This window comes from Pteropus vampyrus, unplaced genomic scaffold, assembly GCF_000151845.1.
Source record: "Pteropus vampyrus isolate Shadow unplaced genomic scaffold, Pvam_2.0 Scaffold1, whole genome shotgun sequence".
Lineage (NCBI taxonomy): Eukaryota > Metazoa > Chordata > Mammalia > Chiroptera > Pteropodidae > Pteropus > Pteropus vampyrus.
In genome coordinates this window covers 17,537,819-17,558,826 of record NW_011888782.1, presented here as the reverse complement: position 1 = coordinate 17,558,826, position 21,008 = coordinate 17,537,819, and the positions used below count along the sequence as shown (strand labels likewise).

Genomic DNA, 21,008 nt, shown 5'->3' with positions numbered 1-21,008 from the left:
TGATATTAAAGTATGCATAGGTAATTTGTACTCATTAAAATTTTTCCCATCTATAGGTATCATTAATGGGATTGGAAATTCTAAGTGCCTTTGTGGACAGATTATCAACACGATTTAAGTCCTATGTAGCAATGGGTAAGTTAACTTTATTTAAAAATCATTGTAGATTTTGACATGCTGATTTTTTTTCCTCATAGTTTTTTTTTAACAATATTAATTCTCTGTAAATGCAAAAATGTAATTTTGTACAATCCAGAGGTCTGCTATTTAGCATTATAATTTACCGAGACATAAAAGATTTTAAGTATATTCAAATAAATAATTATATTCCCTTTGAGACAAAGAAGCAAAGAAAAGTAAGAAACTTACTAAATATAGTGCTAATAGATTTTTACTTTATATTTTCAAAAATTTTACTATATCTTTTACTTCTTCTGTAACATTAAAAATTTTAAATAACTTACAGCATTACTCTTCAAACTATAAATTACAGCAAAATGAAATGGAAAAAAAAATACAAGACCATATTTTTTATTATTAGATTCAGTAAACATAAAATTACTTTGGTCAGATTGTTTCAAAAACTTTATTTTATAAACGCTCTCAATTTTTCTTACCACAAGTAGTTTGTAGACTGGTCCTGGGCTACCAGCCATACTTTGAGCAGCACTTACTTACAGTGTATTTGCAAAGAGGAGCATTATACTAGTACAGTGCTCTTCTTTGTATAGTAGTTTAAGATTACAAAGTTGGCTCTGACCTATTTTCTAAACCTGAGTGACCTTCATGTGCCTTTTGGAGTCCTTTGGTGAGTAGCTTTGATTCTTATTATGTAGAAAGATTTAAGGTGTTAACCTCAGATGTTTGTTAACTCCTTTTATGGATTAAATTTGTTTTTTTTTTTATAATTATTTTTGGTCAGCTTTTTTCTTCACATTTGGTATGCCACCAAATTCTGCCAGTTTCGTCTTTTATTTTGTTGTCTAGCTATCCTTTCAGCAGAAGCATCTTAATGACTTTCCCTATCTTTGTTATTCCTTTTTAAGTCAATACCTAGTTCCAGTTCATTCTTTGTGTGGATGTCTTCCGAAAAGATGATTTTTTACTGTATCTCTTGCTTAAAATCCTTTGATAGATGTTTAGAACTGTGCTCTGTGAATGTGTTTTATTTATGTGTATTTTCTTAAAACATTTTGAATCAGTGTTTAAAATTAGAAAGTTTTACATAAAAATTTATATTTACGGCTTGTCTTGAAAAATTGGCCAGTATGGCAACCCTGACCTTCCACTCCGTGTAATTTATTGGCTGGAGCTGTGTCCTAGCTTTCCTTTTCTCTGGATCTTAAGCTTTTCCAGTTCATGAGTCCCTTCAGTCTCCTCTTGTCTCCTCATAACTGAAAATATCAGTTATAATACAGCAAAGTTGGAATACTGCCGTTCTTAGACCTGGTTCATTTTCGGCATTTCCCGCACCTCCCTGACTGAGGTGTTTATGTTTGTGATCCCTGCCCTATAGTAGCTCCCTCTTATTAGTTGTTACAGACGGTATTTAGACTTGAGAGAATAATTCTAGATATTACATACATCGCTTATTTTTTAGGTACAAGAGGGCCAGATGGGGTTTAATGAACTAACTGCTCACATTGAGGTAGTGAGAGTTCTGGCACCAGAATCTTAGTTTGTTGCTTCTTAGGACTGTCCTACTTCCAGAACTTACTTCTGTTTTACTCTCCTTGGTGTTCCAGTTCTCTCAGCATGTGTGTCTCTTCTCCATCTCAGTAGTTTATTTATTTATGATCTTCAGCAGGTTCTCTCTCTCTCATTCTAGCTAATTAGAAACTTGCTCACTCTTGTTAGTTCTGGCTGACTTGTTTATGCCTCTGCTGTGCTGTTCTTTCTTTTCGAAATCCTCTCCTCTTTTCCATGGTCCTTTCTTTTTTTGAAAAAAAGACTGACTTCAGGTTTCAACATCTAGGAGTTTTTCAGATTAGCCTCACTTTACACTGAATTTTTCTTTACTCGGTGATTCTTATACCCATAAATACATAATAAATTAAAAGTTGTTTTTGTTGGTTAGTGTTTTTCATATGTTTCTCACATTCTCACATATCTATGTATTCTTATACGTAAAAGTTTTGTTTTGTTTTGTTTTTTATCTTTTAATCCCCTACTCTCTGGTTATCCCTGTACATTTACTATTAGTCAATATTGTTTTCACTTTGAACCCTAAGACTCATCATTGTCCTTAGTGAAACTAGAACTTCTAATTATTTGAGAGTCTATGTGGAAATAGGAAAATTTCATCACAACATTGCTACTCTTTATTGAATGCCTATTTTTTATGCAGTTACTGGGTTTATCTAATTTACATAAATGAAAGATCATCCTCACATTATTTCTGATTTGTATGATACTTGTATGATACCTCTGCAAGATAGGCAGTATACCTGTGTATTCTTAAATAGGTTCTAAGACTAAGAGCCGCAGGGTTAGCTTTCTTCTTTTACCCTGTCTTAAACCTTAACCAAACCACTATTAAGAGCCTTTCTATAAAAGAAAGTAATCAAACTAAATTATGTGCTAAAGTTTTTGATAATATAATCCTAGTTATATATAACTTGATGTGCGTGATAATTGTTTTCTTTTGGTGCACTTAGATTAACTACATTACAGATATTTTTTATCTTTTTACATTAAAGTGAAGAGATGTTTTAGGAAAATTGAGATTCATGTTCAGTTTTAGACAAAGTTCCTAAAAGAGTATGGTCTATATTAATGTAATTCTTTAATATGAAATATTTAAATTTTCTTTTGTGACCACATGTACTGTGGAAAAATAAAATTTTCAAACAAAAAAATTACAACTTATATTTTAACACTGATCACCAACTCTGGTTTTATAACTGAATTCATTAAAGGATCTCATCTTTTACAAATATTAAACAGATAGTCTTAATCTATAATGGTATTGTAGAAAGAATATTAGAATAGTTAGGATACCTGGTCATCAGTTTTGCATCTTATAAAATGGTTTGTATCTTGTACAATAAGAGAATAAAATATGCTAACAGCAGTGCTTTAAACTTCTTCCATGTTTCATTACCCACATTCCAATCTGTGATAGATTTATTCTTTTTGTTTAACAAGTTCTTCTTGAGAATCTACAGAGTGAAAAGCTCTGTTTTGGATTCCCAATAATTATCTATTAAATGTTCATCGTGTTGAATGATATTTGGTGGTCATTATAGTATGTACAATTCTGTGAGAAAGACTGCCGACACTTCTGAATGCTTATTATGGGCTTGCCAAAGATGCCTTTTGCCGGTTTTACTTAATCCTTTCAGTAGCCATGTGAGGTACAGGCCTGTATCCCTTCTTATTTCACAGACAAGGAAACTTTGAAGTTCAGGGAAGTTTACTATCTTGCATAATTAATAACTGATAGAGCTAGGAATAAATCTTACTCTGACTCCAAGAGAGTATGTGTTAAAAAGGGATTCTAATGGAAAAACTTTATGAATTTTTGTTTTTAATTTAATAGCTATAATTCTAAGTTTATGTATCGTGAGGTTTTTTTTGTTTTTGTAGTTTATGTTTTATTACATTTTTTTTTTTTAATATTGAAGCGAGGTGAGCCTCTGTTGGAGCCAACATTTTTCTTTTTGGAGTTAAATTCTACCACTAAAGAATGAAGTATCTATTTTTTTTTCCCCACTACTGTTTTCATAGGATTGTTACGAGGATTAAATGAGATAGAATTATCTCATGTATACATCTTAGATATGTGCTTAATACATACTTAATGTAAAGTGTTTATTATTGTCTTCTGCCCTCTCAGAAGCTATCAGAACCAAAGTCTTACAGATATTGATGAATTTCTCTAGTGTTAACGATACATCTAAGCAAGATGAGGATTTATATTGTTCCAGTCGACAAGTATTTTTGTTGCCTCATGATTAGGCTCATGATTTTTATGGCAAAAACTTTTGATTTTTTTTTTTACACAGTCATTTCCTTGATTAAGTACAGATTCTGGGATGATATCATTCCATTTGGTATAGTTGGCTTCTCATTTTCTTCCAAAAAGAATGTAATTTCTTTTTTCTTTAAGTATTGTTGATTATTATTACACCAGTCTGGTTATTTCATTGTAGACATTGTTACATTGTAGAAAATATTTGCATCAAGTCATATATACACATTTAATTATATTCATCTATAAATAAACTAGAGAAAACCTCTTTCCAGATTTTTTCCTCCTGCCCTTGTTTAAACTAGGCCTCAGCCTCCATTGCCTCAGGAAAAGGAAGATTATAGCTGTAATGTCAAAAGGGAAACAAAAGAAGTTAATTTCTTTGCTTTTGAACATGCAGGATGATAGCCATGAAGGGGATAGTAGGTGACACATTACAGAGAGCTTACTCAGTTTTTTTCACTCTTTGAGTTGTTTAAATGTATTTTTAAATTTTCAGTAATCTTCTGAAGTGAGTACTGCTGCGAACATTTATGGGTTGAGGAAAGAAAGACAATGAGAGATTAAATAATGTGGTCACATACCTAGTAACACCACACTAAATGGCAGTGGTAATTTAAGGGATTACAGAAAGATAATTTTGACCATAAGATATTTTTGCCCAGTGAGCTGACTTTAAAACCTTTGCCCTCTGAATTCTAGCCCCCCAAATGATTCTCTCCACCTCCACTCATAAAAGATGTGATATCTATGTGGTGTTTTGTTGATTTGTAGTTACAGAAACCTTTCTCATGAAAACTCTCCAGGAATGGACTCCAACTTTTCTGCTTTTCTTCCCTTCTTTCATGGGAATAGTGCCAAAGTCTTGGACCTAGTAGAGAAAGACCTCAATCCTAGTGGACTAGGCTTTTGTTTTTGTTAGTTAATATGTCATACATAGAGAAGAATACCTATCAAACATGTACAATGTGAAGAATAATTATAAAACCAGCACCAGCCTATTCCCTGGTTAAGAAACTAGAACTCTGACAAATCCTTAGATGTGCCCTCTCTGCACTTTCTGAGTGGCACCTCCCGGCATCAGAGGTAACCACTCTCTTCCTTTTTGGGATAATCATTCCCTTACAGATTTGTAGAACTTGACTATCTATACATATCTCTAAATAATGATTAGTTTTCCTTTTTTTTTTAACATTATCATTGTAAGTGGATGTCATGCAATATGTATTTTTTGGGACTTCTCATTTATTTCTGATTAGTGTCATGAATAAAGAATTTAACAGTTCGCTTACTTCCTAACTTTTCATTTATGGAAATAATTGCTGTTTGTAATTGTGTAAAATATAGCTTATATTGGAGATAAAAGTATTCTTTTCCCTCTTCCTTTTTCTAGTTATTGTAGCTCTAATAGACAGAATGGGAGATGCCAAAGACAAGGTTCGTGATGAAGCTCAGACTCTGATATTGAAGTTAATGGATCAAGTAGCACCACCTATGGTAGGCCTACATTTTAAAATTCTCATTTTGCTAATTATTGATAAAATATCAGTAAGGATAGAGGGTAATCTTAGCAAGTCAGTCCCTAGGGGACATGAAAGCCATAATTTTAAACAATGAATTGTTGCTAATGCTTTAAAGAAGTTGGAATTTAAGATAAAATGTCTATATTTAACTTCTTGTGTTTTTGCTTTTCTTTTTCTCATTTTCTACTTTTTAATGCTTTTTAAAAAAAACTAATCTGATTTTAGTGATTTTACAATATACTGATAATATTTTTTATCATTTTCTGGTTTTTCTTACGTGCATATTATAAAATGTTAAGCGAGAAAGCTTATTTTGAGAATTACTGAATGTTATATTAATTTCTGCAACTCTTACAGAGACAGAAAGAAAATTTTTTTATTATAACAGGTGGTTGCTAATTATATAAGGCATATAGTCTATAACAGCGACTATGTTTTATGAATACAGTAGAAAAATTTGCCCCTATGGAGGTGTTTTAAAAGGCAAGCAGAAATAAGTTGACATGTAAACACTTAAAGAGTAGCTCATGTTAAGTGGAAAAAAAAATCAGAATTTATAATATACACAATGATGTTATCATTTAAAATACAGTTTAAAAATTATAATATTATATGTTTTATAAAAAAAATTTCAGTACTCCAAAGAGTATTGAATTGTAAAAGTAAATTGTTTTCCCAGATTTAACTAAGTCCTTATTAACAGTTTGCTGGGTATCCTTCAACATTGTTTAGTGATTCAAATGTTAACTTGTTTTTGACATGCTATTAAATAGTACTATAAGGGACATCCTTATATGTGTATCCTTGGACATAAATATAAGTACTAATATAGAATAGTATTCCAGAGATGGTATTGGTGAGTCAGGTTATACACATTTAAGGTTTTTTTTTTTTTTAAACTTCCAAGTTACCTTCCAGAAAGTTTGACAGAGAGAGAAAGAAATATGTTAGTGGAACTAAATACAGAGTCCAGAAAGAATAGAGTCCAGGAAAAGGGGGAAGGGGTGTGTGTGCACGCACATGAATTTAGTAAATGGTAGGATGGTGTTTCTAAATGTGGCGAAAGAATTGATTGGGACAATTGGCTATATATTACAAAAAATAAAGTTGGATTCCTTCTGATACCAAACCCATATAATTGTTTTGGATTATTTGTATAGGTTTATATGTGCTTTTTCCAAAAGAAAATTATAGTAGGTAGCAGTAAAATGCCTTGTCCAATATGTTTCGGTATTTGGATCCAGTGTTAAAAGAAAAGCCTGAATTATAAAATGTTGAAAAAACCTGTTTCATGTGACAGTCTGTAATAGTTGCTAGGCAACATTGGACCTTTTAAAAGCTTCTAGACTACTGGGTTAATAATGGTAGCATTGTTGTTGAAGGTTTCTAAAGCTTACAACAAATTCTGTGTCCTTGGAAATTCTAAAGTTTTTCTTTTTAGGTGTTCGACATAGTTTTCCTGAAAATAACTTAAATCTAAAGTGAAAGATATAAAAGCTAAAAATGTAGTTAAGATATTAAAAATTATGTGGGAGCAATATCAATGCAAATTTGGCTTAGAAAAACTTGTAGAGAAGTGAAGAATCTGATTGGAAAATTCATTTACCAATAAGGTTGGTAGTAAAGTTGAGAATAGATAAAAGGTTGTAACATGAGTAATTTAATTTTTTGTTATACATTTTTTCTTTTCTTTCAAATAGCATATTTGGGAACAGTTGGCTTCTGGTTTTAAGCACAAGAATTTTCGATCTCGAGAAGGCGTGTGTCTGTGTCTTATTGAAACCTTAAACATGTAAGTTTTATGATTACTGAAAACAGCCACCTATGTTTTTCATTTTTCTAAAATAACAAAACAAAATCCATTTCACAAAGCTCAAGGAAAGCTATGAAAATACATTTTAAGTAGTTATTAATTTTATTTGTTACCTTTATCTGTTAATTTTTGTGCGCATATTGTTATCTTTCATGTTGTTAACATTATAAGTCGGTTATAAGAAGTGTTTTTCTTTAGTATATTAATAGTTGGTACCCAAAATAGATGGTAATATAACAAATACACTGATATAACTTAGGATCTGTTTCTGTTCTGGACCCAGTTTGGAATTGATTTTAACTCAGCGGTATTTCAGATATTTCCCCACGCTTTCTAGAACCGTATGGGTGGTTATGAAAATCATAGACTGAACAAGATTCTCCCAGGTAACTAGACAGTGAGTCTGGTAACTGTATGCAGAGCTCTGACAGCGTAGATGCCACAGAACTCAGAACTCCAGTCTGAAGAAATTGTAAACTGGGGCGTTTGTTCTTTTTCTGGATTATTTTTTCAAGTTCTTTGCAACAACATAGGTAATATATAGTAGCTTTCAACTTTTCTGTAATGTTACTTCCTTTTTTCTAACTATACCTTCATTTATTTTCTTTTATTCCTCTGTGGTCCTTTCTGCCATCTAGAGCTTGTAAGTGCATTCAGTCTGCACAACTTTTGTGGTTTTTGGCTCTCTTGTCATTTGCTTTCAACCCATGACCTCATCAGAAATTAATAAGCATAAATAAAGATTTTATTGGAGTGCAAATTTGAGACCTAGAATCTAAAAAAATCACCATTTTAAAGCAAAAGCTCATATTTTCTTGAGTGATTGATAGGTTGCCAGGTTTAAGAGTGCCATTGGTTGAACATTTTGCTTTGTTGGATCTTGTATTGACAGTTTTCATTGTCAGTCATGATTATTGAAGTTTGCATTTTTCACATTGTTTAGAATTAGTTTTTGCTTGTGTCTCATATCCTTCATGTTTTAATGATGTGTGCCCATGCTCTCTATCATGTTTGTCTTATTAATATAGACAAGAAGAAAGTGTAAGGATATTTTGTTTACTGTTTGATTAAGACCAAATTCTCTTTTTTATTTTTTTCAAATTATATTTAGTTTTGGAGCTCAACCACTAGTCCTCAGCAAGTTGGTACCACATTTGTGTATCCTATTTGGAGATTCCAACAGTCAGGTAAGATTTTATTTACATTGACTAATTTTTGGCTATACCTTCTTTGCTAGTGCTCTTATTACATTTTAAAAAGAAGAGAAGAGCGGGTAGAAGGAGGTAGTGAAATTAAGGTTCACATTTTTTTTTTCAAAATCCACCAGTTAGTTTTTAAGAACACATTATATTCATATGAGTTGCTCAAAGTGTGTCAGTTGTTTAGTTAGTATTAAGGATAGCTGGGGCTTAAGGGATAGTTCTTGAGTTTGAAAAACTGAATAACAGATAACCTCGATTCCCTTCTGTAGTCCTGTGTGATAATTGTGCAGACAGGTTGTCAGCTTTTTTTCCTTCATTCCTGAATGTGGTTGCATAACAACATTTTGCCAACAGTCATAATCCTGCTTAGCAGAGGGTATTTGTGCCAGTGGTAGGTATATCACTTGTTGAAAATTTCTTTACCTGAGCTTCATATAACTGTAGGTATAAAATAGGGGTGTGTTCTGGATCTTGTCCCTTCTGGTGGAGTTAAATCTTGGTTGTAACGTTTTTGGCACAGCTGTGCATTTGGAATAACCTTGGATAAGGTTTTCCCTGCTTTAGGCCTAGCTCTTCCTCTGGAGGTTTGTAAAGAGTTCTGCTGTCTCTTCATTTGCTCTTTGACAGTGAACTGTGCAAGAGAACTAGAGCTATCTTCCAGATTCCTTTCTTTAGGCCGTATTTTTTTTTTGCCTTTTAATTGTGGTAAAATGTACACAACATAAAATTTACCACTTCATCCATTTTAAATGTACAGTTCATTGGCATTAAGTACATTCAGACTGTTGTGCAGCCATCACCATCCACCCATCCATCAGAAGTTTTTTATCTTCCCAAAGTGAAACACTCTCTCCGTTAAGCAATAACTTCCATCCCCTCCAACCCCTCAGTTTCTATTAACCACATTTTACTTTCTTTCCATATGAATGTGACTAGGTATTTCATAAAAGTGGAACCATACAATAGCTGTTTTCCTGTATCTGTCATATTTCACTTAGCATAATGTCTTCAAGGTTCATCCATGCGTCATATGTTAGAATTTCCTTCCTTTCCTTTTTGAGACTGAATAATATTTCATTGTATGTGTATACCAAATATTTTTACCTATGCATGGCCATTTGGGTTGTTTCTACTTTTGGCTATTTTGAATTATGATACTGTGAACATTGGTGTATAAATATCTGTTTGAGTTTGAGCCACATTCTTGAAAGGCAGTTTTATTCCAGGAAAATGTATTAACTGTGTTAATGACTTTTAGTCATACAATTTTTTGGCAGTCTTTTATGCAACTTTATTACAAGAAGAAGAACTTTTAAAAGCCACGTTAGTAACTTTTATTTACATGTTTCTTAGAGTTCTGTAAAACCTTTTACAAGGTTTCTCTAGAAGTTTCTTGGCAGATCCTTTTGTTTTTGTTAATGCCTTGCCATAATCTCTCAAGGGTTTAGAGACATTAAAACCAACTTGGAGCCTCAAGTTTGTCTGTTAGTGTAATATTACTTTGAAGTGAAGTATTTTATTATATCTCACATACTTTTTTTTAAGTTCTAAATTCTTTGGCAGGTGAGAGATGCTGCAATATTGGCTGTAGTGGAGATTTATAGACATGTGGGAGAGAAAGTAAGAGTGGACCTTTCAAAGAGAGGAATTTCCCCTGCTAGGTAAGTCTTGCTAAATTTGTTTATTTTTTTTGCCACTGGTTTTAAAAGTTTTAATTTCATGTGTTTATTTTTATTTTCTGAAATGTTTTAAAATTCAAAAGATACAAAAGGATATGTAGATTATTACTACTTAAAAAGTTCTTAAGATCCTGTAATTTTTTTGGACACTTTCATTATATACTCATATATTATTTATATATTATTTAATATGTAATTAAATACTATCATCAGGTAACTATCTTGATAACAGACAGTAATGGTAATTATTTGGAAGATGATCAAACAAGGATTTAGTAAAAATATTAATTAATTCATTAAGTATTTTTTGACTTCCTGCTGATACTGGATAACAGAAAGCTATATAAGAATCAATCAATACTTTTAAAACCTAGTCAAATACAAAAATCCCGAGTATCTAAGTAGAGTAGCATTAATCAGATCAGTAAAGATCCTGTCGATGAGCTTCTAATATATCTGAACATTTTTTTTCCAAAGGTACTTTGTACTTTTCAGAGTTCATATTTTTATTTGAGATATTATTCCAATTATGTTTTCTTTTTGTCATGAAATTTTAGTCTCCATTTGAAGGGAAATCTGAAAGGATTATTTTTTCTTAACTTTTTATTCTGGAAAATTTCATATGTATTGAAGTGGACAGAATAATATAATGAACCTTCATGTACCCATTGTCCAGCTTCAACAATTAACAACTCATGGCCAGTTTTGTATGTTATACCCTTACTCACTTACTCTTGTCCTGTATTGTTTTGAAGCAAATCCAAGTCATCATAACATTTCATCAATAATTGTCCATCGTTTTTCATTGTCCAAAATTTTTCTAAAAGGAAAAAATATATTTTTTTCAATTACAACCACAATACCTCTTCACACCTAAATTTTTTTACAAATCCATAATATCAAATATCCAGTCAAGGTTCAGATTTCTAGTTGTTTCACAAGTGTCATAAGTATCTACATAGTTTTAATAGTTTGAATCAGTATCCAAATAAAGTTCGACAATTAGTTGATATGTTTTATATCTTTTTAAATCTCTATATACCCTCAACTTTTTTTGCCATGTGTTTTACTTGTTGAATATGTCAGGTAGTTTATCCTATAAAGTTTGCCATATTCTGGATATTGCCAGTTCTTTTTCTGTGGTGTGATTTAACATGTTCTTCTGTCTTTATATCCCGTAAAATGGAAGTTAGATGTGGAGGCTTGATCAGATTTTTGGCAGGGGTTATCAGGAAGAGCAAAGCGACTTAACAGGGAGTGATATGTTCTATTATCATGTAATCTTACCATGTAAGATTTTTTCCATTACCAATTATTTGTTGGTGATAAGATTATCCAGTAAGTATGCATTTTGTTTACTTATTCATTTGCTTTTTGCTTCTAGGGTTAACAAGAATTTCAGTTGAACATATTTTATATTATTTTATGTGGTTGAAAGAAATGAGGTTACCATATATATTTGTGTGTGTCTGATTATGTATTTGTGTATGTATATATGTTACGTATATGTGTTACATACTTTAAAATTTATATTGAAATTATTTTTTCTTTAAGTATTTTACATTTTTATTCAAGTATGACATCCATACAGAAAAATATGTAAATTGTAACTTTAAAGCTCTGTAAATTATTGCAAAGTGAATACACCCATGTATTCACCACACAGGTGAATAAGTAGAACATTGCAACATTCCAGAAGCCTCCCCAAATCCTTTTTAATCCTTCTCTTTTCTCTCTTTCAGAAAAGTAACAACAATCCAGACTTCTATCACCATGGTTTAGTTTTGACTGTTTTTGAATTTTATATAAATGGAATCATATACTATATGTACTCTTATGTCTTGCTTCTTTCAGTTAACATTATCTTTTTCAGGTTGTTTTGCATTGTTGGATCCAGCTACAGTTCATTTTCCTTGCCGTGTAGTTTTCCATTGTATGAATAGGCTGTACTTTATGATTCTGTACTGTTGGTGGACTTTTGAGCTGTATTTAATTCATAGTTTTTATGAATACTGCAGTTAAAAACATTCTTGTACGTGTCTTCTGGTGTACGTATGTATTCATTCTCTTGGAATATATCTGAGTGGAATTGCTGAGCCACAAGGTATATTCACCCTTAGTTAATATTGACAGTTTTCCAGAGTGGTTGTACCTCTTTATATTCACACTAGCAGTGTTTGCAAGGTCCCATTATTCTACATTTTCACGGATACTTGGCATCGTTTTATTCTTGTTAATTTTAGGTGTTTGGTGCATGTGTCGTTATGGTTGTAATCGGCAGTTTTCTAATCATTGCTAACAAAGAAGAGCGCTATTTCATATTTATCAGCTATTTGGATATGTTCTCTTGAAGTAACTTTTCAGGTCTTTTGCCTGTTTTTAAAAATGGGGTGGTCTGTCATTTTTTAAAAAATCGATTGGCTAGACTTTTAAAAATACATTTTAGATACAAGCCTGTTGTCAGCTATATATACGTTTAATATATTTTCCTACCCTGTGACTTGCCTTTTTGCTTTCTTGATGTCTTCTGATGCACATAAGTACTTAATTTTAATGTAGTTCTCAGTCATTCCCTTTATAGTTAAACGTTTCTGTGTCTGACTTAAAAAATCTTTGCCTACCCTAATGTCATGAAGGCATTCTCTGTTTAATTGTCTTGAGGTTTTAGGTTTATAGTACACATAATTTTGTTTTGTTTTGTTTTAATGGTTAAGACAGGGATTTGGATACATTTTTTTCCCCATATGTGTACCACTTGACCTAGCACTACTTAGTGAAAACATCTTTCTTCAGTGTTCTCTTTGTTACAAATTAAGTGTCTACATATATGCTTAAGATTTTCGCAATTGCTCAAACTAAAATAGACCTAAAGAAATAATCCTTTCTTCTTATTTTTTTTAAGTAATTTTAGTTGTTAGAGGAAGCTCCTTATTTGATTTTCTCCTCATCAGAATCAGCCTCATAGGATTTTATCTTATGTGGATAGCTTATATTTTTATGTTCTTACCGAAATATGCCAGTGACTTATTAACCCTATCCTTTCTTATTTATGATTTCTTTCTCCTCTAAGTGGCTAGACACTTGGCTAATGAGGACTCTGCAACCCAGAGCAGTGACAGCTAGTTAGTGAGAAGCTGAAGGCTTCCTGACTCAGTCCATAGTTCTTTTTTCTGTGCTATGCTTGTGTCGTCCTTCTCTATGATGCTTCTCTAGCAGGTGGTAAGGGATGGGAAGGACTGCATAGGTACAAGGTGTGATAATTTTAGCCTTTTCTATTCTTTTAGCATATGACGTCATTATTTTATGGGTAGTGTTTTGAATCTTCAAAATACTGGACACATTTCTGACATGAATGAATTTGGTTTACCCATTTCTTCAGATGATTGTTCTACTAACTGTTTTTCTTTTCCACTAGCATTTGTTCGTAAGAATTCAGGATAATAAATTCAATAAATTAAATTTGGTATAATATACTGATTATTACATTCATTTGAAAACTGTAATCTTTTGTATAGGGGTCAAATAGAGCAGTCAGAACACACATATTAATCAGTTAAGTTCCCCATCTTATATGAGTGCAGTTCATGGCACCCCAAAACGATTGCAATAGTAATATCAAAGATCACTGATCACAGATCACCATAAAATATGACAGTAAAAACGTACTACCAAACATGACATAGAGATATGAAATGAACAAATGCTGTTGGAATAATGGTGCCAATATACTTACTTGACAACACAGAGTGGCCATAAACCTTCAATTTGTAAAAAAAAAAACCCACAATATCTGTAAAGTGCAGTAAAGCAAAGTTCAATAAAACAAGGTATGTCTATATAATGAATTCCTAGAAGATTTTCAACTAAAAAAATTTTTTAGATACAAAAGTATCTGCATCTTCATTTTACAAGTAAAGTGACAGGATGTGGTCTTAAGGTTTTAGACGTAAATCTTAAAACTAGTGTTATAGAAATAAAATTGTGACAGAAACATAAAAGTAAGTCAGAAAAATGTTTGGCAGTTACAGACAACATGACAATGGCCTCTTCCCTTCCTCAAATCTTTGTCATGAATTTAAGAATAAATCATAGCATGCTATATTGGAAAGTAAAGGGAAAGCGCACTGAAAAATAGTGCTGTCAGCATGATACAATATTGGAATGAAGAAAATTTTTATATGAATATAAAGCATCAGAAAGCATACAGTTAAATAAATTCTCTGGAGGGTGGGATGGTATAGTTTTTGTTCTTTGTCCGTATTCACATTTCCTAATTTTCTTTTAAGTAATGAGTGTACATTGCTTTTGTAATAAGAAACAAGTTTTTAAACAAAAAGCTATAATAGAAGTTTAGAAAGTAATTATTCTGACTATATAATCAGAAGCACTAATGGAGTTGAATGAAAATAGATTAAGAGGGAAAACATTAGATTATCAATCATATTAGCATTACTTTAGTTTCTGACATTTTATATTTCACTGTTTTTATGTTTGCCTTAAGTTTCCTTAATATGATTTTATGTACTTTTAAAAAATGTATTAGTGGCTGGATACATTCATTCAGTTGGAACTGAAGTATTTTTTTGAGTTTGGAGACGTAATTTTATAATGAAACAGGAAACTGCTTTGTGTGAACGTTATCTTTTCAGAAATATACCTGCAAATATGTACAGTGCTACTTATATTTAGCTGCTTCTCTCAACTGAAGAGAGATGGATTTTGTCTCTCCTTACAGTAAGTTAATTGTAGAAGAGTTGTATAGAACTAACAATCCAGTAATTGGTTTTTCTTAGGGAGATAGTTAAAGGAATTGTTTCTCTTTAACGTGCATGTAAAACAAACAAAATTTATTCTTTATTCGCAGATTAGAAATGATATTTGCCAAATTTGATGAAGTACAAAATTCAGGCGGTATGATTTTGACTGTCTGCAGAGGTAAGAATAATTAAATTTTTCCAGTTTTTAAACATTGCTAAGGTCATTTAGAAAAGTTTTAGACACGAAAACATGTTTTTAAGCCAACTATTTATTATATCACTGATTAAGCAGATTTGATTTTGTGGCTTGAAACTTAGGATATAATAACAAAGTCTTTACATCCTGCTGATTATTACTAAAATGACTCCTGGAGTAAGTAAAAGTTTAATAGTATGTGTAATCAGTTGTGTAAAATAATCTAGTTCTTCTGCCTTATTTTTTGTATGATATGATGGCCTTCTTGCCCTCCATGTTCTATGTATAAAACGCATTTTTTATTCTCAAAGAAATTGTTTTACTTGTTTATTAGAAACTGTGAGGTTGATGGGTTCTGTTAAACCTATGTGTAGACTACCAGTGATGATACTGGTAAAGAGACACAGATGGAAGAACTTCACCAGCATAATCATCTTTGGCTTCTTAATTGTAGTAAGATCAAGTTGGAATTCAAGGAGGTTGGGGTTAGTATCGGGCAGTTATATGATTTTGTGGTTGCTCTACTTGTTTGTGAGGATGCTAAATTGTTTTTGGTTTTCTTGGGTAGCATTTACCTAAGACTTTAGTCTTTAAGTATTAATTAGGCATATAAATATAAAAAATATATTCTATTTCCAAAGATAGTATAGGTGGTTTTTCACCTAGGAAATTAGGTCCTATAAAGAGAGCATGATTAGTTTAGTAACGTAAATGATGCTGGAGATAAAATTTGGTGTATGAATTGTATAGTCAAGTAATAGGAAAACTAGTTACTGATAAAATTTAGTTTTTTTCCTCTCTAGATTAAACCAGAACTGAGCCTTGTTTTGTTGCAGAAAGGCAAATGGAGTGAGAATTTAGTGTTAAAAAGATTGTGTCCACCCTAATCTAAACTTAGATTCAGAAGCATAAATTGACTTTAGTGCTACTCGTCCTCCCGCTGACTGCCAGCTGTTTCTCACTCATTTTCTCTGAATAGAAGATGTTTTTTTTTTTAAGTACCTTGTCCTTATTTTCCCAGCAGTTACCTCTGTCCATTTCCATAGAAACCAGAAACAGCAAGAAGATGGAGAGTTGTTGAAATACCTTGAATTGAGACTTCTCTGTTTTCATACCACTAACAATGCATTCTCATTTGTGTATTTCAGACTGTGTAGTAACAACTCTAAGATAAAGAATATAATGCATAAGTTTAAGATATTTATTATTTGGTTTGGTTTATTTTTGAAAGTACTGTCATTCTTGTATTTTGTGAGGTTATTTCTGTTACCTTAAAAATAGAAGACTTTTTGTTCCCTATTCTCTTAGCTCTCATTTATTTTTCTTTCATTTATCTGTCCATAAACAGAAAGGTTTGGGGTTAGTATCTGCCATATATTCCCCTTGTGAGGAGTCTTTAGAGATTTTTTTTGTATTGGAGATTATGAACTGTATATTGCAAATATGGTCAAATGTGAATGTTAAAGTCTGTGATTGATATATATATATATATATATATATATATATGGGTGTAGAAATTGGTCAGATGTTTTTGAAGACAGTACTATGCTATCATTGAAAAATATTTCAATGAATCCATTAATAAGGAAGGTGGGGGAAACCCATTTATTGTGCTAGCAGGGTCTCCTCTCCTCTCTTCTCTCTTGTCTTTATTCTCTCTCACTGATCTTATCCAGCCCAAAAGCTTTAAAAGGTGACTATTTGCTGATGACTCCTAAACATGTAGTTGTAGCTCCCATTCATCTCTCCCTTATGCTCTAGGTTTGGTAGCCCGTGGCCTCTTATGACATTTCCATTTGGAGGCCTAATAGGCATTTCAGGCTTAACATGTCCAAGATTGAAACCCTGTTGTCCTTTACGTTCCCTTAGATCTGTTCTTCCCCAAGTTTACCCATTTCAATCAATGGTACCACCATCAACTCAGGCTAGAAATCGATCTCCCAGTCTAACTAGTCATTTTTTCCTCTGAAATCCCAATATATCTCAAATTTGCTTAGTTTTTTTCCATCTCCACTGCTAAAACCTCAGTCTAAGTCTCCTTTAGTTTTTACCTAGATTACTGCAATAGATTTCTGTTCCATGTTTGCCCTCTGGAATCTATTTTCTATCCAGAAGTGAGACTGATCTTAAAATGTAAATTAGATCATGTTGCAACAATGAAGAAGACAGTTAAAGATTCCACCTCAAGGAGTCTACATTCCAGTGAGGTAGAATAGATCATAAACAAGTAAGCAAATATATATCCAGAGTGAATACAGTTGGTAATGAAAAAAATACAACTACCCTTTATTTAATGAATTTAATGAAATTAATTTAAATTATCCCTAAAATCTTTGAAAAGCCATTTGCCAAACGAAGAGCCATTAAATGAAAAAATTATTTCCACTAATATTATGGTATATTTCATCTCAACCCAGGATACTTGAGTAATTTCCACAGGTAGAAAAATGTATCAATTGAACACTGAAAACAGATTTTCATAAGTAATAATCTGAAGGCAAATAAAATAATGTGTACCTAAAGTAGTGTAGTGAAGGTTTATTCAACTACATTTTTATTTCTGCACAATTTTTCCTCACAAAGCCCTTTGTTGGCTCATTGTTATCGTACACTTAAACTAAAACTTTAAAGTTATAGAACAGGAAAACATTTTAGGTCAAAATAAAGGCTCAACATGAAAACTTGTGAAAATCATGCACACAACAGACTGAAGAGCCATAGGAGATACCACCTTTTTTCCTCTCACTTTGTGTACATATGCAGAGCAAATTGTGAGTTCACCCAAACATGGCATTTAATTCATATGATATTCTGTGACTAGAAACTGTTGTGGTAAGTAAATTATTTTAGTATGCCTTTGCCTGAAACCATAAAAATGAAACATCATACTTATGTTGATTTAGAGTGTCTTGGATGAAAAAATTATTTTACTAAATACAGACAAAAACAAAAAACCAGAAGATTTTGTTATAAAGAGCCATAGCTAAAAGCTGTCATCTTAACAGCCTTTTTGGCACCAGGGAAGGGTGTTCCTATAAGAATCTAATGCCTGATGATCCGAGGTGGTGATGCTAGCGTTAGGGTGTGGCTGCAAATACACGAAGTTTGGTTCTCTTGCCCGCTACTCACTTCCTGCTATGTAGCCCAGTTCCTAACAGGCCACAGACTGGTACTGGTCTGCGGCCCCGGAATTGGGTGCCCCTGAAGTATGGTATGGAGTCAGTAAGTAACTCAGTGATGCCACTTTAGATAGAGTGGTGGGGCAAGTCTTTCAGAGAGCTGACATGTTTGAATTGAGACCTGATAAAGGAGAATGAGCTTGTCAGTCATGGGATAAATGGTAGGAAAAGTGTTTCAGGTGACCATAAAGGCCCAAGGTAGAAAAAAGGACTTAGTATATTTGAAGAACAGAAGAGAGGCCAGTGCTGGCTAGAGCCCAGAGAGGCTAGGGGTGGATTGGAAAGGAGACCATATATGAGATGTTGTTGAAAGAATAAGCAGGAACCATGATATGAGGGCCTTGTAGGCCATGGGAGGAGTTGTGATAGACTTCTGGGAAATTCGAGGAGGGAAAGGAATGTGATGACATGGTCTGACACTATGTTATTTACATTATTCTGAGAAATAGTCTGTTCTTTTTTTTTTTCTCTTTAGTCTACCTTTTCTCCCCTTATGCATATCCTGGTATATAACTTTATACCTCATGCTTTTGTCTCTTCATTTTTTCATAATTATCATATCTATACTCTTAAGTTTTGATCGAATTCTTTGACTTGATTTTCTAGAGCATTAGTTTAGCACACTCAACACAAAGTAAATCATATCATCTGAGATTTGAGCATATTATTTAGTTTAGAAATAGTGAGAAATGCACAGCATTTTTTTTTGTCTTGAGGGTTTTTCAAGCCTGACTTTAATTCTTGTATTACAAAGTAAGCTAAGCAGAATCCCTAAGTGCAGTGGAATTAGCTCTGCTAGTAGAGGGAAACTGGATTTAAAATTAATCAGATTGTGACTGAAAGGAGGCAACCCCAGCCCTGTAAGAAGGAAAAGACTGAAAGTTGCAGGCCTCCTGTGGTTACGGCAAGGCCTGGTGTCGTCATGGAGCTTTCTAGACAGTCTCCTACGCTAAGCTAATCGAGATGTAAACAACAGTGTTGGTGGCTGTGACTGCAAGTCTTTTTCTCTTTCACTGTGAAAAAACTGCATAATTCTGATTTGTCTACTGTATGGGTAGGACCTAATGCAGTCTTGGCATGTAATCATTGTAAAATATTTGCCAGCTTCTCTGTTTGAAACAATTGCTACTAAAATAATTGCTCTAGGAGGCTGGCAATAAAATAAACCATAGAAACTAAGCTTTGAAATTACCTTGATACTTGGCTTATACGAGGCAATAAGGTAGTTTTTTAAATGTGTTTATAACATACCCTTCAATGAAAAGCAAAGCAGCTCTTCTTAGGCTGATTTTTTTGTGACCATGAGCCCCAGGGCTTTCTCTGAGCTTGACAATGTGCTGATGGTTGTGCCGCTTGGATGGAGGGTGCTCCGAGTCCCTGCAGCTGCGCACTGGTGAGGTTCTGTCTCCACCAGAAGCAAGCTTTGTTCCGTGTGGCCCTGCTGTCAGCACACAGAGCAGCCTTTGATGGGCTGCCTTTGACGTGATTTGTTTACGGCAGCCAGAAATGCTTCCTGCATAATGAGAGCAGTTAATCGTGGAAACTGGGCTATTCCTATCTGTGCACTTCTAGCAATCTTCTGTTGTAAATATTAAAAGGTAACGACAAAAGGATGAAAACCTTTTAAAAAGGCGCAAATCAGTTAATCCATCAGATCATGTGATTGCTACTGATTACATGGATATCTTTAGGGAAGCAGAAAATGATTGCTGAACACATGCCTTGTGTTTTGATGATTGCATTAAAAGTCCTCTGGTGGGATGGCATTTATTGGCTCCCAGAGCTTTTCTTACATTAAATTTCAGACAGCTAGTACAAGGAGAAACATCATAACCTGTATCTAACCGCATGTGTGCAGTTAAATAATAATCTTGATTAAGCTCTCCTAGGCTCTGCTAAGTAGACTAGGGTTTTCAGCAAGACCCCAGACTTTTATTTTGAAGTGGAGCAGCAGCTGTTGGCTATTGCGGTGCAGAGCTGCAGCGCGGCCTGGGTCACACAGTGCTCTGGGTGTCTGCAGGCTGCAGGCCGAGCCCAGTGGCGCAGGCACTGAGCTGCATTTATTTGCTGTGCTGTTTGACCTCTTGGTTAGAGAGAGCTCCCTGGACCATCTGAATGGCTATGGGAGATGGTGAGTAAGATATTTTTCTTCTTTTGATTGTGTTTTACACTTCCTTTTAAAGTGACGATCATTTGCTATGTAAGGGATATATTTTTCCCTAAAGAATGAAGGACGCTGTGTGTGTGTGTGTGTGTGTGTGTGTGTGTGTGTGTGTGTGTGTGTGTGTGTACACACACTCATATATGCACATATGCACGTGTGTGTGCCTACTTGTCATTTGGTATCTTTCTCTACTTGATATGTCTGTATGGGATCTAGCAAATATGAGGTGACAATTTACCTTGCAACCCAAGCAAGCCCTCAGTCTTTGGTGGTAGATATGAAGGGATATTGGAAGAAACATGGAATATATGCAAAAGCTTGAAAAGAGAACATGGCCTTTGGAAGAATGACGGATTTTGGTTAGGTAGCTTGACATCTTTCCTGTTGTATTTGACAAGTAGAATTCTGTGGTAGTAAAGTGTTTAAAGAAGCAAAATGGCTTGCCATGGACACTTTTATTAGTATGCTTGTGATTTTTCAATGTCCCTAGTAAATAGTTCTCTAGAAAATATTTAATCTTTT

General features: G+C 33.3%; 1 protein-coding gene across 3 annotated transcripts in view; it reads left to right on the top strand.

Annotated features, from left to right (window-relative positions):
- Positions 1 to 21,008, top strand: part of CLASP2 (cytoplasmic linker associated protein 2) — a 149,675-nt gene that overhangs the window by 11,055 nt on the left and 117,612 nt on the right. For all 3 annotated transcript variants that reach the window (XM_023535014.1, XM_011363366.2, XM_011363291.2), the window contains exons 2-7: positions 57 to 135; positions 5,367 to 5,470; positions 7,197 to 7,288; positions 8,421 to 8,496; positions 10,075 to 10,172; positions 15,055 to 15,125. In XM_023535014.1, the coding sequence (XP_023390782.1) occupies positions 57 to 135; positions 5,367 to 5,470; positions 7,197 to 7,288; positions 8,421 to 8,496; positions 10,075 to 10,172; positions 15,055 to 15,125 (520 nt within the window). The remainder of the gene's footprint in view (positions 1 to 56; positions 136 to 5,366; positions 5,471 to 7,196; positions 7,289 to 8,420; positions 8,497 to 10,074; positions 10,173 to 15,054; positions 15,126 to 21,008) is intronic.